The 15,233-nt window shown below is 45.5% G+C and overlaps 1 protein-coding gene across 1 annotated transcript in view; it reads right to left on the reverse strand.

Annotated features, from left to right (window-relative positions):
- Positions 1-702: 702 nt before the first annotated feature.
- Positions 703-15,233, reverse strand: part of LOC8031556 (multidrug resistance-associated protein 1) — a 40,046-nt gene continuing 25,515 nt past the window's right edge. The window contains exons 18-29 of the mRNA XM_040210283.2: positions 14,828-15,026; positions 13,972-14,188; positions 11,909-12,053; positions 8,147-8,312; positions 7,154-7,353; positions 6,727-6,853; positions 5,468-5,569; positions 4,832-4,978; positions 3,936-4,094; positions 2,491-2,657; positions 1,521-1,715; positions 703-1,059 (exon numbers count right to left, since the gene is read on the reverse strand). Of these exons, the coding sequence (XP_040066217.1) occupies positions 948-1,059; positions 1,521-1,715; positions 2,491-2,657; positions 3,936-4,094; positions 4,832-4,978; positions 5,468-5,569; positions 6,727-6,853; positions 7,154-7,353; positions 8,147-8,312; positions 11,909-12,053; positions 13,972-14,188; positions 14,828-15,026 (1,936 nt within the window). The 3' untranslated portion in view covers positions 703-947. The remainder of the gene's footprint in view (positions 1,060-1,520; positions 1,716-2,490; positions 2,658-3,935; positions 4,095-4,831; positions 4,979-5,467; positions 5,570-6,726; positions 6,854-7,153; positions 7,354-8,146; positions 8,313-11,908; positions 12,054-13,971; positions 14,189-14,827; positions 15,027-15,233) is intronic.

Genomic DNA, 15,233 nt, shown 5'->3' on the forward strand with positions numbered 1-15,233 from the left:
GCTCATCTACAGCTGGGAGACTCGTCGCCCCTGTGAGGCAGACCAAGTTCTAGGCTGTATAAACACACACAACCCAATTTTTTCTATGAGCCGCATTCAAATATCGTCACTGGGCGGTACTGCTACCGCCCAGCTATGTCATCAGGTTTTGCGAAGGAGAGATTGAATGAAAAAACTCGGTTTTGTCGTCAAAACTACAGCGCAACAAAGGCGTTTCTTTGTCAGTGGCGTTGCGTGTGAGTATCTTTGAGTCCCACTAGGGCCAGTAAGCTCGTGTAAAGTGAAAAACATTCCAATTGAATATCGTTGCACCACCCCTTTAAGGGACGATTTCCCCAGTTTCGTGTCCGTGGACAAATAAATCCTGACACAAGCTTCTAGACAGCTACCAGACAACCGGCTTGCCGCCGTCGCTCAAGGATGGTACATAGTACCAGCTCCGCTGCTCTTCCTTCTTCACCAGGGTGGAAAGGCTGAAATTTTTTTCTTTTATTTTTTATTTGTCAAACCTTCGTAAAATTTGGGGCAGTCAGTTCGACAGCAGTGCGCTGTACGTCGACCTTAGTTTTGGGGTGCGGTATATGGGACAAATGGGTGCAAGACTACGCCCCTATTTTTTAGAGTATGAACTGATGTCATATGCTCTTGGGTAGCAATATCTCGCTTTCAAAAGAGCGTAGAAAAACAAGGTACATGAAGACGTATTTTAGCAAACAATATATTTGTCTCAAAAGCAAGACGCCGACAGTAAAATGTTTCCAGTCTTTCCTTATATATACGTCTATTTTTTTTAGAGTGGGGATTATAAAATTGGGAGTGTGTGGCACTTTTATTCGTTCCGGAAGGCTTTAAGACAGTAACAACCAAAAATAAGCAATATAACCTCTGGAGTAACAAAACGGCTGCAGCAGCCGCAGAGAAACATGGGTGCAATGCGAGTGTCCAGGCTACACCAAGTTCGCATCTTTGGCCAAGGAGTAGAAGACGGATGTTTCATCCTTGAGTAGATCCCTCGGAGACGCGCACTCGACGATGTGGCCTCGGTCGAGAACCATAACGCTTTAAAAAAGGAAAAAGAATGCGTTAAAGTTTGTTTACACACTTTTGTCCACACATTTGCTTAGGACGGGTCGGAACGGGTCGGAACGGGTCGTTACGTAAACGTTACATTTGCATATTTTAATGAAACATTCTGCTGAGCAATCCTTTGGCCAAATATAGCAAGCAAGTTAAAATATCCACTTCAAATCCACGATTCCGTTTGTTCGTTTTGTTGTTTTCGACAATCTTTCGGACACTTCCCTATCTCTTGAAGTCAAGGGTTGAAATAGTGAACAATAAAAAAAGCCAAATAAAACTGCAGATAAACAAAAAAAAAATGAAAAGCTTTTTTTTTTTTTTTAAATGCAGCGAGTTCCACTGAGGCAAGCCAGAACGACGGCGTTCCTCTTAACAAAAAACGCGTTCCAGGAATGTGGTTCCTTGGAACGCTGTTCCGTATGATTAGTACGGGCACGTACCGGTCGTAGTCCAGGACTGTGTTGAGCCTGTGCGCGATGGTGAGGATGGTGCAATCTCCAAACTCGTTCCTGATGGTGGTCTGGATGAGGTCGTCGGTCTCCATGTCCACGGCGGCCGTGGCCTCGTCCAGGATGAGGACGCGGGACTTGCGGAGCAGCGCCCTTGCCAGACACACCAGCTGCCTCTGGCCAACGCTGCAAGGAGGCGGACGCGCTCGTTGCAGCATCATGACGCATCCGCTATAGAAATTAGCTGCATATTCTGACTGCTCTAGCAGAATTGATTTGAGGTTATGATGCGAGACATGATTAACGACGTTGATCAAACATATTTGCTCGTAGGAACTATCGGAACGTGGTTGGATTATAAAGCATACGCTCATTTGTGTATGTAGCGTCATTTTTGTTTGTAATGTTTCTCAAATCAGTTTGAGACATGAAGGACTAACTACCCCAGTCCCAAGCACTGTTAAATATCGGGAGATTTCGATTAGAGCAAGTACATACTTTGTTTTATTCCCCTGTGACACCAGATTTTTTTTTTCCAAGGCAAACATTAGAGAGGGCATATCTTTCACGTTCTATTATGCTTCGTGCCTACTCGGCGCAAGCTTATAAAATGACATGGATACCACGGAAACCACCCGAAACATTGCCAAAATCCAGAAACAAGAGCGAACAAAGGCAGCCAAGCAAACGCAAATGGAACAGAGTGATTATGTGAATGACTAGTAACAGCGACAAATACACGTACTTGGAGCGGAATTAAGCAATACGAACATCTAACAAATTTTTGCAACAGGCATAAGAAGGACGCATTAGTGACCAAGCAATATAATCTGTTGACACACTTCGTTGCCGCGGTTAGTAACACCGAGGCCTCAGTGTTTCCTCCAAGCTTCGTCTGTTACGTCCGCGACAGGTGGTTCAGCCTTCTGTGACGCATCTAGCAGTGCCGACTGCGACGTACCTGATGTTGTCTCCGCCCTCGGTGATATTGTGCACTAGGCCCTTGTCGAGGCTCGCGACGAAGTCCTTGAGATGGGCGTGTTCTAGAGCCTTCCAGATCTCCTCATCCGACAGGGTGTCGAAGGGGTCCAGGTTCGAGCGAAGAGTGCCGCTGAACAGCACCGGGTCCTGCGATAAAAACGAGAGCATCGAGGCAAGGACCCATTGAATTATCTGAGCATCCTTTCACGTTAACACGCGATGACAAGAAATCACAAAATGAAGGTTTGGAATATACCAGGGTGGATAATGCGTTAAATCGTTTTTTTTCTAAATCGTGATATAAAGCCTGCTTCACATCAACCTGGTTTTATTATGATTTAAAGCGAGCATTTCCCGCAAAAATAAACCCCAGCAAGCAAGCAAGATTTATAACAGGTTGCACGTGAGCACAAAGCAGTGGTCTTGTGAGGAAATCTGAACGTTGAGTTTGCTTTCTAAAATTGACTCCGTTCCCCAGTTACGCAACGCACTGCTGCAAGTAAATAATAACGCGCAAAAAACTAATAGAAAAGTGATGCCCTCTTGAAAGAAAATAAGAACGCAAAAGAAAGCGTATAAAGTTTTGTTCACTAACTTAGAAATAACAAGTTCTTTGTTTTATATTATGGAGAGGTTTATTCGATAGAATCCACTTTAAATTTACTACAGTTATTTCTTCCGATGGTTTTCAGTGATCGGATTGATCAATCTACCCGATGAGTTTAAAAGTACATCTAGTGATTAAAAAGCACTATTTTTGTGGCTAGAGTGACGAAAATCAAATTAATCGGGATTAAATAATAAAAATAACTGATTGAGATCAAATCGAATAAAAATCTAATTCACTTGTTAAAAAAATCGCAATTTTTCTTCAAAACTTTGGTACGAGTATATACCGAGATTCAAGTAAAATCTGAGATTATTTGTGAAGAAGCCACTATGCTCTAGTGGTTCACACTACAGAGAGCTTATTAGCTTTCTGCTTAGCGTCGACGTTGCATTATGAATTATAATTAATGTTATACACCAATGTTTACAAACGAGCCGGCGTTTGCCTACACCAGGTGTGGGCACTGCGCGTGCGCAAAAACCAGATGTTGCACGAGGTGAAGTGTCTGGGCATGCTCCGTATCGACAGCAGCGACACGCAGCGGAATGACGCCATATGTCAGAGGCAATATGTGAATGACGAGTAACAGAAACAAATGGGAGCATTTGGAGCCAAATTCAGCAACAACATTTTACAAATTCGTATACACTCATCTTTACCGATTTCTGCTCATTCCAAAGTTGTGTGCTATGGCGCGAACATGCTAATATACTGGTGACTAAAGACAACAGATGTGCGCAGAATGAAATGACGACAGTTGTGAGCGAGAGAGCCACCGCTTCTGAGGCGATTACAGGTTCGAACGGCGCACCCACCTGCGGGATGATGGTAAGCTTAGAGCGGAGGTCATACAGTCCCAGGGCAGAGATGTCGATGCCGTCGATGCAGATGCAACCGCCGGCGGCCTCGATAAGTCGGAACAGAGACAGGGTCAGGGACGACTTTCCGGCGCCAGTCCTGCCCACCACTCCAACCTAAAAAAGGCCCGCATATTTCGGTTAGATTTTCCCCATATAGAAAATGTCTACACTGGAACTTCTTGAGATCTTCGCATCAATGGTTGTACGACTTAAACGAGGCAAACCTTGGTGCATGAAATGTTTTAACCCTGCATTGCAGAAACGCTAATTGTCCTCAAGTTATGGTACAGAACGCAAACTACGATGTCCCTTGAGCGTGCAGAAAAAGCGAGTTTAGACAATGGTTAAGGGATGATAAGCTTCTGCACGTTAACGAGATAATCTAACCACAACCTGTAATCTTAACATTACAGTAAGTCGTGAATCTAACAACCCGGTTCAGTTGAAGAGCGTTGTACAGGGGGAAGTGGTTAGCCTAATTGTTACCACGCAAGGCACAGATTACAAGTAGCATGTTTTTCATTGTTGGTGTATTAAATTACCGCGTCCACACGCTCCTAGTGTATGCATTTGATTTGGGCGTAATAGCACGCTAAATTGATAGAACGTCAGTCAAGTAAGTCAAGCAACACTGGCGGTTGCCTTTTCTTGGGCACGACGTGTGCGACTGGATCCAACTCCTCGCCGAACCAGCCTGAACGTCCAGGACGTGCTCGGAATACAGGGCAAAGCAATGGCCGACTCGGTTAATTGGCGCAGCGTCTACTACATGGCGCACACTTGCGAAAAGGGTTTGTCGATTCCCCGGTATTAATATTCAAACCCCTTGGAAGACGGCATAGAAGCGGTACCTTCTCTCCGGGGCTGAGATCGCAGGTGATGCCCTTGAGAACCAGGTCCAAGTCCTCTCGGTATCTCGTAGAAAAATTCTCGAAGACGACGCGGCCGGCGACGGGCCAGCTTTCGTCCGGCTTGAAATCGGACTTGTCCCACGCAGCCTGGAAAAAAAAAAAGAGTTTGTATTTGCGGTTATTGCTATTGTAATTGTAGCCCAAGTTTGGAGCTTGCTCAATGTCGATTTCTCACGCTTGCTGCGAGTCTTTCTATAAAGTGAATATAAAGTCTAAGCGCAGGCTTTTATTTGGCGTTTAAATGTGAAGGATGGGCCCTTTTTAAAGTCGAAAATGTTGACATTGGCTTAAAAGGGCACTCGACTACCAACCAAGCGAAGGAAATTTAGGTCGAGAAATTTTGGCGTAGTGCCGCAATATGCTTTTGGAACTTTAGCGTAAACTTTCAGATTTTTTTTTTTACTTTGCCAGGAAACCAACGTAAAAAAAAAAGCTCGAGTTTTGTCTTCCAGACAATTTGCTAAAACTTCATTATAGCTTTTGGAACTTATCTACTGTTGAAGAGTGGTCGTGAATGACTCCTCCTCCTGGAATATCTGTCCTAAACGAGACAACGGCCTAGGCGTTCTAAGTTACCTCTTGCGGAGTCATGGTGTACTCAATGCAACGCTCCACAGCCACCAGGTTAGTTTCCGTGTCCGAAGTTGCCCGGACAAGCATGTTCAACGTCGAAGTGATCTGGAAATAAACATCCACCGTAAGAAAGACTTAAGCAAGCTGCAACAGGTAAAACATAACGCTAAGAATAAATAGTGTAGCCTAGATGGATATAGTCATTGAATGTTCTTTCAAGAATTATGTATACCTAATTGATAAGCACACGCTCGAACGATAAATGACCTATGGACACATCCTGCATGTTGCGGCACGATTAAAGATGCAACTAATAGTCGCAATCTGAATCGTCTCATGGGACTAGGGTTTTAATAGCATTACTAATTGGAGGTGTTTCACATGTGAACCTTCGCTACACGACGAAAAGGAACTACGTTGTCTTTATTATGTGAAGGATGTAAATGCTGAAGCATGACTAGTTTAAAATTTCGGTTCTTGGCCGAAATGTGCATTATTTCTTCTTTAATATCGTCATAGATGTATGAAGTATGTTCCACAAAGGTTCGCCATAGGCGTCTTGAATGCTCACTAGACGGGTTTTCAATTTTGTACGAAAGCGGGATAAACACGTGGGTCCCTCTTTAAAAAACTCGCCATAAAGCGACCAAGTGTTTATCACCGAGCGCACTGGGAAAGCGGAAAACGTTGAATACAAAATTAGTGCAGTAATATGCTTCCTACTGCGCATTTGTTACATTCTTCCAGACAATGATGAGCGAGGACTCTTCCGGTCACCAGAAGAGACCCCACGATTGTCGGAAGCCCGTCAGGCACCCTCCTACCACCTAGTAGTTTTCCCGTCAAAACCTCGTCGCTTATCCGCCTCTTGGTGGACAAGCAACCAGGTCTTGACGTAGAAGGGGGAAAAATAGAAAGGTTTGATCACGTCTTTGGTAGGGAAGCAGAATATACAGGCTAATTATTTTTGGGTCTGATATTCCTTGAAGCCCATAGACCCTACATATCTAAAAAAAAAAAGAAAAAAAGAAGAAGTTTAAAGCCTCTTAATTGCCGACGCACAAGCTCGGTTTTCTGCAGGAAAGATAATCCTCTTGGCGCTCCTTTCTCCTAAGCTGTAAGGGGAGTCAAGCTGGGGGCAAGCTAAGAAGTGGAGAGGATACAGGAAAGGAGGCGGCAGGCAGAAGTGGAAAGCATTAGTCGGCCTTTAAGTAAAACCCTCGAGATGAAACGAAACAGGGTATCGGAGAAGTGGGTCTCACCGTGAGGGCATAGCTGACGGACAAACCAGCCAAGCCTGGCGACAAGGTTTCCCTGGTCATCACAGCCAGAAGGGCGGCCAGGAACACAATGGAGTAGCCCAGGAACTCCAACCGGATCGCTAGCCACCTAAGAGCGAATAAGAAGAATAACTATCGTGTTTCCATCCACATCTACGGGTCTCTTGGACATTTAAAACTTGAGGCATAATAAACTCCAAGGGCATATACATATGACGTCAAAGGGGAGTGTGGACTTCGAGAAATGTTTTGAGTAAAACTTAAGCACCCACTCATGGGCGACCCAGTCAATTACAGGCATTCAAAACGAACAGAGGAAACGTTAGTTTCTGTATTAACGAGAAGGAAAAAAGGAAGTTACAATTTTAGGGCATTCAGCTGCCGGTTATAGTCTTTCGAAAGCGCTCACCTGCTGGCAGCGAGACTGGGATAGTAGCTGGTGTTATTGGAGTCCGTCAATTCATTAGATCGGGCAACGAAGCGGTCTCCTGCACCGTAGGCCCGGATGGAGCTGCTTCCGGTCACGGTTTCGGAGAAGTGAACATAGATCGGGGACCGAGAGATGGACTCAAGTCGCTTGAGCTGACGGGACGTGGCAATGTAGAATTTCTGGAACAGAACCGCGGAGGAAGAGACGAATGCCAGGTGTTTTTAAGCATGAAATGCTTTTTATCCACGCTAGACTTAGGTTTAGCCGATTTATTTTAAGTTCGCCGCTAGATTTAGAGGGAAAATTAAAGAACCTTACTATAGGTTCTTTTACTCCCCGAAACGAATGTTTGTTATCTTCTAAAAAAAAAAATTAAACGATCCCTTTTTATATAGTGTATTTCATGCAATGTATAGAACTTTAAAGGCGAGGGTCGCTGAATATATTTTACCAGACATAAGAGAGAAGGATGGTTCGGACATATGCGTTTAAGTGAACTCGTTTCACTGGGTACTGAAAGCCACGCAAAGCGTCATATGAACTCGAGAAGTCTTAGGGCTGTCGGCCACACTCAGGAAGCAGACTTAACGGAGTCTGGTCACTCCTAAATCTCTGAACCAGCCTTAGGATTAATATGTTGAGTCGATGCTTAGTAAGATGTTGAAGGCTTTTTTTTCTTCGACTAACTTGAGCTGAAAATAAATTCATCCCATTCACAAGTACACGTTTTTGTTCCTCCGTACCAGCATCCGCTACTTGTTAACCAGAAGATCTAATAGCAACGTTAATTTTAATAAAGACACGTGTACCGTAAGCAGTCATAGTAGTTAATTACTTTTACAACTTTGTGAAAGTTAGATTTTCTTCTTATATAAAGCGAATCACACGAGTAGTATGATCACTTCTTGAAGTGTTAAAGTTACTGGTATTTGCCACTGCACGTTTACGCGCTTGACCCAAAAAGAGACGTGCCTGCACGAAGTAGTAGATGATGAGGAGGGGAACGACGGCCGCCAGGAAGATGGGGTTCTCCATGGAGATCAAGATGAGCGACACGATCGTCCGAAAGAACTGCATCATCAGCATCCGGAGGTTGAAGCGCAAAGTAACGTCCGCCGTGTCCACGTCCTTGGAGAACCTGGTACAAGTCCCTGCCGTTAGCCTAAGGAATACCCTAGTTACACGGCCACCCTTAACAGCAGTTAAGTGTGATTTAAGTTAGACTTAATTGCGGTTAAGGGTGCACGGTGGGCAACCTAAACCGTAAGCATGATTAGCAGTTACTGCCTAGTTGGCAGTCACTGCGAACCACACTCAAGCGCAACTGCGGTTTAAGATGCCCACTGGGTACCCTTATCCGCAGTTGAGTGTAATCTCAGTCACACTTAACTTCACTTAAGAGTGCCCGCGTAACTACCTATACCCTATAGTTACACGGACACCTTTAACGGCAGTTAAGTGTAACTGACATTAGACTTAACTACGGTTAAGGGTGCTTCATTTAGTAAAGATTCTCATTCGTATGAAAAGTTCTTTGTCCAATAAACGCATATGATCAAATAGATCATATAAATTTCTACAAGAACATAGGAGAGTATAAGATTATATAAGTAGTGATAAGAAACTTCTTAATAGTTCTTCATTTTCTTGTATGGTTCTTATATGTTCTTATATATTCTAATTTTAAAGATGGAAGTAACGACATTACTGTAATGGAAGCACAGTAAATAGATTGCTTCTTGGGGTAATGGGCTGTGTAAATAATTACTTTTCTAGGCTGGTGATTAAGTAATGTAGTGAATTATTTTCGGTCCGTATTTTTAAGAAGATTGCTCATTGTTTTAGAAATTACTTTTTACCCATACGAGACAGTTCGTTGCATTGTGAAATGTCGTAGAAGAGACAGCAAATAAACGACGGCCATCTTAGCGCAAAACCTCATACAAACAATATGACAGACGCACAAAGGCGAACTTGAAAGGCGATGGACACGAATAAAGGCTTTCGTGTGGATACACCGTTTGAAGGCTTCGATGGCTCACAAACTCCAGACAACACAGATTCACCCAAAAACAGAGACTGCGATGAGAGCTGCATACACCGGACCAATCGGCCGCCTCCCTGGCGACTTGTCCAACGAGGATAGCCTCCACCCAATACCACCTAGAAGACAAGTCTTTCGCGTTGCCTCCGCTAAACGTCATGACTAGTAGATCCCCTCAGCGCCCCCTGGGTAGCCCGGATCAGCACCATCGTCTGCTCTATCGCCTGCTTCAGTGGTCATGCTCAGAACGAGCTCACATTAATAGGCTACTAGGAACTGCTATCTTGATGGTGTCCCATGCACGTTGCAAGTGAACTGTGGAAGCCCGCTATCCGCTCGCGCTCAGCTGTTGCGCACACAGCTATGGCCGCCAGTGAATGCGACGTAGTTGTGACGTGACCGATACTCTCGTCAACCTTCAGCCTGTTTGCTGCTTGGGTCGGGGACCCACTAACGATGATGTCATGTGCAGGCCTCGTCTTCTAGCTGGTTCCACCGCAGGCAGTATCAGCTTAGGGGTGAACGGAGCATATTCTGCGTTCATCGCCAAGCTGATAGTGCGGTGGGAGCTACGGGCTCACCGGAACAAATCACCCACCTTTTTGGCCACCGTCAACCGTTGACGGTGGTTTAAGCCACCGTCAACAAACGAATCCTTCTGGAGCGTTAACTCGAACGCACTCGCCAACGAAATCGTCACAATCATACAAGTAAAGATTATAACGGATAGAATCAACAAGGACAGCAACTTTTTAGCAAACCTGGCCTCCTTGGACTTGGCGAACGAGCTCCTCGACATCACCTCCGTCAGGGAGATCGGAGTGATAGCCTGCTGCCCAGAAGCATATTCCAGGAACTAAGGTAAAGTGAAAGATGTTCCGCTTGGGTATATCAACGACGAGCTCCTGGAATATTTAAACGATTTTGGTGTAGTGTGTTCAACGCCGAGTCTCATATCGGCGACATGATGGCGGTATTCTCGAGGAACACCCTTCAAAGGCAGTTGTCCTGACATTCCGGACCAACTGAGCCATGCCTCAGCGCCTGTGCCTTGGGTCCGCCAGCCACCCGGTCAATAAATACTTTGGACATGCCGTGCAATGCTTCATGTGCCAAAGACATAGCCGGAATTGTAGACGTGTGCGTCGATGCAAGGAATGTGCGGGACCACATAGCCGTAAAGAGCAGAACGCAAATGTGTTAACTGCAGTGGCAATCACTCATCTACACATATAGGATGCCCGCGGAAAAAGGCCGCCACTGCTGGGGAAAAAAAAAAAGGAAATAAACGGAAAGTGCCCAAGACACCGGGTTGCGTCTCCGAATCAAACCGTTGTTCGCTGTCCACCGCAACGAGATTGGTCTCATACTTCATCCAGCCAATCAACGAACGAGACAACCCCAAAATATCCTTGCAGGACTTGCAAAGAAGAAACGAGCACATTAGAGCAAAATTTTCTTCCGTCGGAGGAGCGTCCTGGTCAAGCTAACATTCGTATACCTATGCCAGCTCCGCGCAACAAGCCAGCACCACGCAACCAGCAGAATGACCTCGCGCTTCCCACCGGCACACCACCAACATTCCCATTGGCGCTTTCATCGCCGCACCCGCTTCAACAAACGAATCTATTACAGGCACTCCTACCTAAGTGTTGCGTTTCTCTAAAACCTATCGCAAGTGCTGAGGGCGGAAATTCTAGACTCAGCATAAAGGTGAACGGAGTATTGGCGACTCCAGCGAAATCGACGCCGCGTGGCGGCAACGCAGAGAAGCTCATGAGAGGAGGTCGTTTCGACTCTCGTCTGCTGTCGCTGCTTGGCTCTCGTAGACAGCATAGGAACAAACATAGTTTCCAGTAATTATTGCTATGCTTCCGCCGTGTCATTCCTACGCATTGAATAGGAGGAGGATTTTACCGTCGAAAAATCGCTTTGTTTTCATATGTAACAGCGATTTTATGTGGCAGTGCAAGAAATTTATGGTGGTCCGCGTGCCGAACGACAAAACGACCTCCTTTCGTCCACCATTTTGTCTGTCCAGCGCGCCCCCTATAGTTCGCTGGAGTCGCGAATAGCTTTCTCCGGTCGCCGTAAGCTAGCAGGATAACGGGTGTGGTTGTAGCTTTCGCTGCCTTGTCAGCTTACAGGTGACAAGGCATTCTTTACCGTAAATACCCTTTTTTATTTTTACGAGAACTACCATAATCCTGGCGTATGAGAAAAGGAAAGTGGTGCTGCAGAACATGTTTAAAAACAAAATTTGTTTCCATTGTTTTCTTGACAAGTCTACGGGAAAACTAAAGTGAAGTAATTTGTAACGTAACAAATAAAGTGATCAGTTACTTTCAGAGAAAGTAATTTTTAGCGGTAATTCATTACATTTGAGGCTCGGTAATTTGCAATTTAAAGCATTACGTTTCTGAAGTAACGGGCAGAAGTCGGATTTAATAGACCGATCTCGCTAAGCGTTCGGCGCTTGCGCGGCGCCTCCATAACTTTAGTTCGCAGGAGGCAGACGGCAGTGTACGAGAGGGCTTGTGCCGTCTCATTCCCTACACGCGCAGAGCTTTAACGAGCTTGTTTGATGTGCAGAAAGACTAAAGTTCCCTAGATGCATTCCGGCAGTCATGGCGTAGTCAAACTGGTTGGTGAAATCGATCTATTAAAAGGTTTAGGAGTTAAATACTCACCTGTTGAGGACCCTGCCCATGGGTGTGGTGTCAAAGAAGGACATTGGGGCACGCAGGACCCTGTGCAACATTCCTTCGTGTAGGATTTTGCTTCCACGCAGGGCGCCCAAGTTGAGTGAAATGCTTGCGACCAAGACGAAGATAGCTGAAATATAATAAAGATTGCGGAGTTCTAGAAGCTTTGAAACGGGTACAGCAACAAACTAAAAAAAAAAAAAAAGAAAACACGCGATAGATGCAAGGTCAAGATTGAAGCGCGATATATGGCGCCTCAATCTTGACCTCGCATCTTGACCTCGCACCTGTTATAACAGGATAATCTTCACACTAAGGCGCCAGAAAGGGGCCATCTGCAGTATGTCTTAAGAGCCGTGGTGGTAGATGAATTTACCGTAACATGCGACAATCTTTAGAACGCAGGATGTCAATTAATGCCTGTTAGCAAAGCGAATCCACGAATAATTGAGCATAAAACAATCAAGCACTTAAATCAAGAAGAACGTATATAATGAACAACTAACGGAAGTTTATCTGGTATTGCCGCAAAAACTATTGGCACAGCATATAAATATGTTAGCATTTTACATGTAGAAGGAATGAGTGAGGAACGTTCGCCACGGTGAAACTACTCAATACAAAGCAGCTAGCGCAACAGTCGCCGCTTTTTCCGTTAAAGCGCTAAATGCCTATGAAAGCTTTCTCAGTCAGTGAAACACGAATTGAGAAACAAAATGCTAGTCAAACATTTGTCATACATAGGCAGGCCTTCCGAGGTGTTTAAGGTGAACACGTCGACTCTTCCGATAGACAAGTTCAAATACGCCCATGAGAAAAAGAAAACATTATCCGAAAAAGTTTTCGGGAGGTGTCCGTATTCCAACAATGCCTTGAGCTCGGGCGGAGTCTTGGGCCCTCGCGACCAGCCGTAGCTGATCCTCGAGGTCGGAGCTGGTCAACATGATGGCTACGGCTCTCAAGCTACGACTCTGAGGATGGTTTCTCTGCTGGGACCGAAAAGCAGTCGCGCAGGCTTCAAAATATCTGGAGTATAATGTTGACACGAGACAACGCTTTAAAATTTGCGACAGACTCGGATCTTGCCAATCTACTCCTTTCGAAAGAGCTGGTTTCTTTTGTTGGATAGTTTGTTCCAGAATGTTTCGGTAGGGAACTCCAGAAAAGAAGAGACACCAGCAGGAAGGGAAGAGGAAAAGCTTTGTACCAACTCGGAGACGAAAGATTAGCCAGAATAAACCCAAAATCCATGTTTCAGCAGCTCGATCTAGGTCGAGGTAGCTCATAAGGACAAACATATCAATATACCTTTTTGCTTACTCTCGTGCCCAGCCACCTGGTAGGCATATCTGGTATGGGCGACGTAAAAATAAAATATTTCAACTTACAAATAGCAAGAAAATAGAGGGGAAACCAAACGAGAATGGGTGACGGCTACGCTTATATCCTAAATGAATTATATTAGTGTGGCGACGGCAAAACAAAGTTTTTGCCCGCAATGGAAGTGAAGATGTTTGAGGATGGCGACGCCCTTGTGAAATAGGTATTTACTTCTCACCGTAACTTGAAACGGCGAGGACTACGGTCCCAGTGAGTCAACCAGGGCGTTGGAGAGACACCCGACTATACTCAGTCTCACTGTTTGCGCGCAGTAATGTCAAAGCCACGGGTGAACGAGCGAGGAAAGCCGCTTTCGTACGTAGTTCTAGTGAGAGTCTAACTTCAGAGGGGGACAAAAGCTATGTCCAGGACACACGAGACAGGTTCAGGGTAAGAGGGGAGTTCCTCTTTCGCAACTGCTTGGGTTACACAAGTTGGCTACGCTCATCCTAATTCATCCGGCTCCTGTACCTTTAGTAAAAAGCTTCGCCTCCGTCGCTCCGATTCGCTCGAGGGAGTCATTGCGTTAGTTCTTTGCCAAGTACGGTGAAACTAAGCATAGCGTAATCACTTGGAGGAATTTTGGCGCTCGCTTGTGCTACGCAGCTTTGTGCCGAACTATCAATGCAGGAATTATGAGAAAGATGGAATGAAAGAAGGGCGCTCACTTTCCACGGTCCCGTAGACTCCGTACATCCCGAGTCTGAGGTCCCGTTGTGCCGGATCGACGGCCAGCACGGGGTCGAGAGCATCGTTGCTCCACAGGCTGAGCCAGATGCTGCCCATAATGTTGAAGATGTGGGACACGATGTACGCAGCCAGTGTGATAGCGGTCATCCACAGGCCCATGGCCTTGATGTACGCGATGTACACCCACCACTTCACCTGCGGGCGGAATGCACGACGGGCTCAACGTCACCTTGCAGATACTAAAAGTTCAACCGTTTATGAGGGCAGTTTTAAGCACGGAGATTGCAGGTATATACAATCTAAATTCACGTTTCCTCACGTCTAGCGTTCCGAATATGTTTGTGAAAGTTATTTTGATACTTCGAGGCCATGGGGTGAGAGGTCTCTCAATCACTATTAACGCATGTTCTTGGTGCGAGATCAAACAAAGAAAGAACGCAAAGCGAATAATTGAGTTTGGATAAAATTACAGCTAGCAAAACAAAAGGCTTCAATAAAAAAAAATAAAAGAGAAAGACAATGCTAGAGAGAACAGCTACAGGATGTAACTTCATGCAGTTTCTTTCCTCTGTTATTATCAGTTGCGATTCGCTGTTTTTAATAATGTTCGATCAATACAAAGTGCCGCGATGGTAGGTCACTCCCTGCCTTGTGCCTCACATATTCTTCCTACAGGTTTCTAGATATTTAGATTACTTTGACGTTCATAAGCTATATATTGTTTCCCTTAACCTTAAGTCTTCATGAACATATTAGTTTCCTAGCTCTCCATCTCCCGTACTTTTCACCGACTAGCTTCTGCAGAAAATGCTGACCCTCTCCCAAGGCACTCACCGAACCGACTTGCGCCGATTCTTCCTCAGTAAGCTTTGCCCCCGGTGCCGAGAAAGGCTTGACCTGCTCCACCGTGCCCTTGCCCTGTGACGTGCGCTCGGCGAGACTGCGACCCGAGGACGTGCGACGTCGCCTGGCGCGACGTTCGGAGTCCGAGGTGCACGAGTCACTCTCGTTTGTGCTCAGGCGAGAGTACTGCCTGAACGGGAAGAGCAACGGGAAAAAAATTGGCAGCAACCCTTCATCTCCAAAGTCGCAGAATGCGTCAAAGGCAGTCTCCAAGAAGCGACCGTTAAAATGTCTTCAAAAGACAACAAAGTCACTCAGTACGAGGAGTTAAAATGAAACTACATTTATCAATTTCCCCAACTTGACTTGGTGCATCAGTCACGTGACGTCCATTTCC

This window comes from Ixodes scapularis, unplaced genomic scaffold (genome assembly GCF_016920785.2).
Source record: "Ixodes scapularis isolate PalLabHiFi unplaced genomic scaffold, ASM1692078v2 PGA_scaffold4__175_contigs__length_147842914, whole genome shotgun sequence".
In the NCBI taxonomy this organism is placed as follows: domain Eukaryota; kingdom Metazoa; phylum Arthropoda; class Arachnida; order Ixodida; family Ixodidae; genus Ixodes; species Ixodes scapularis.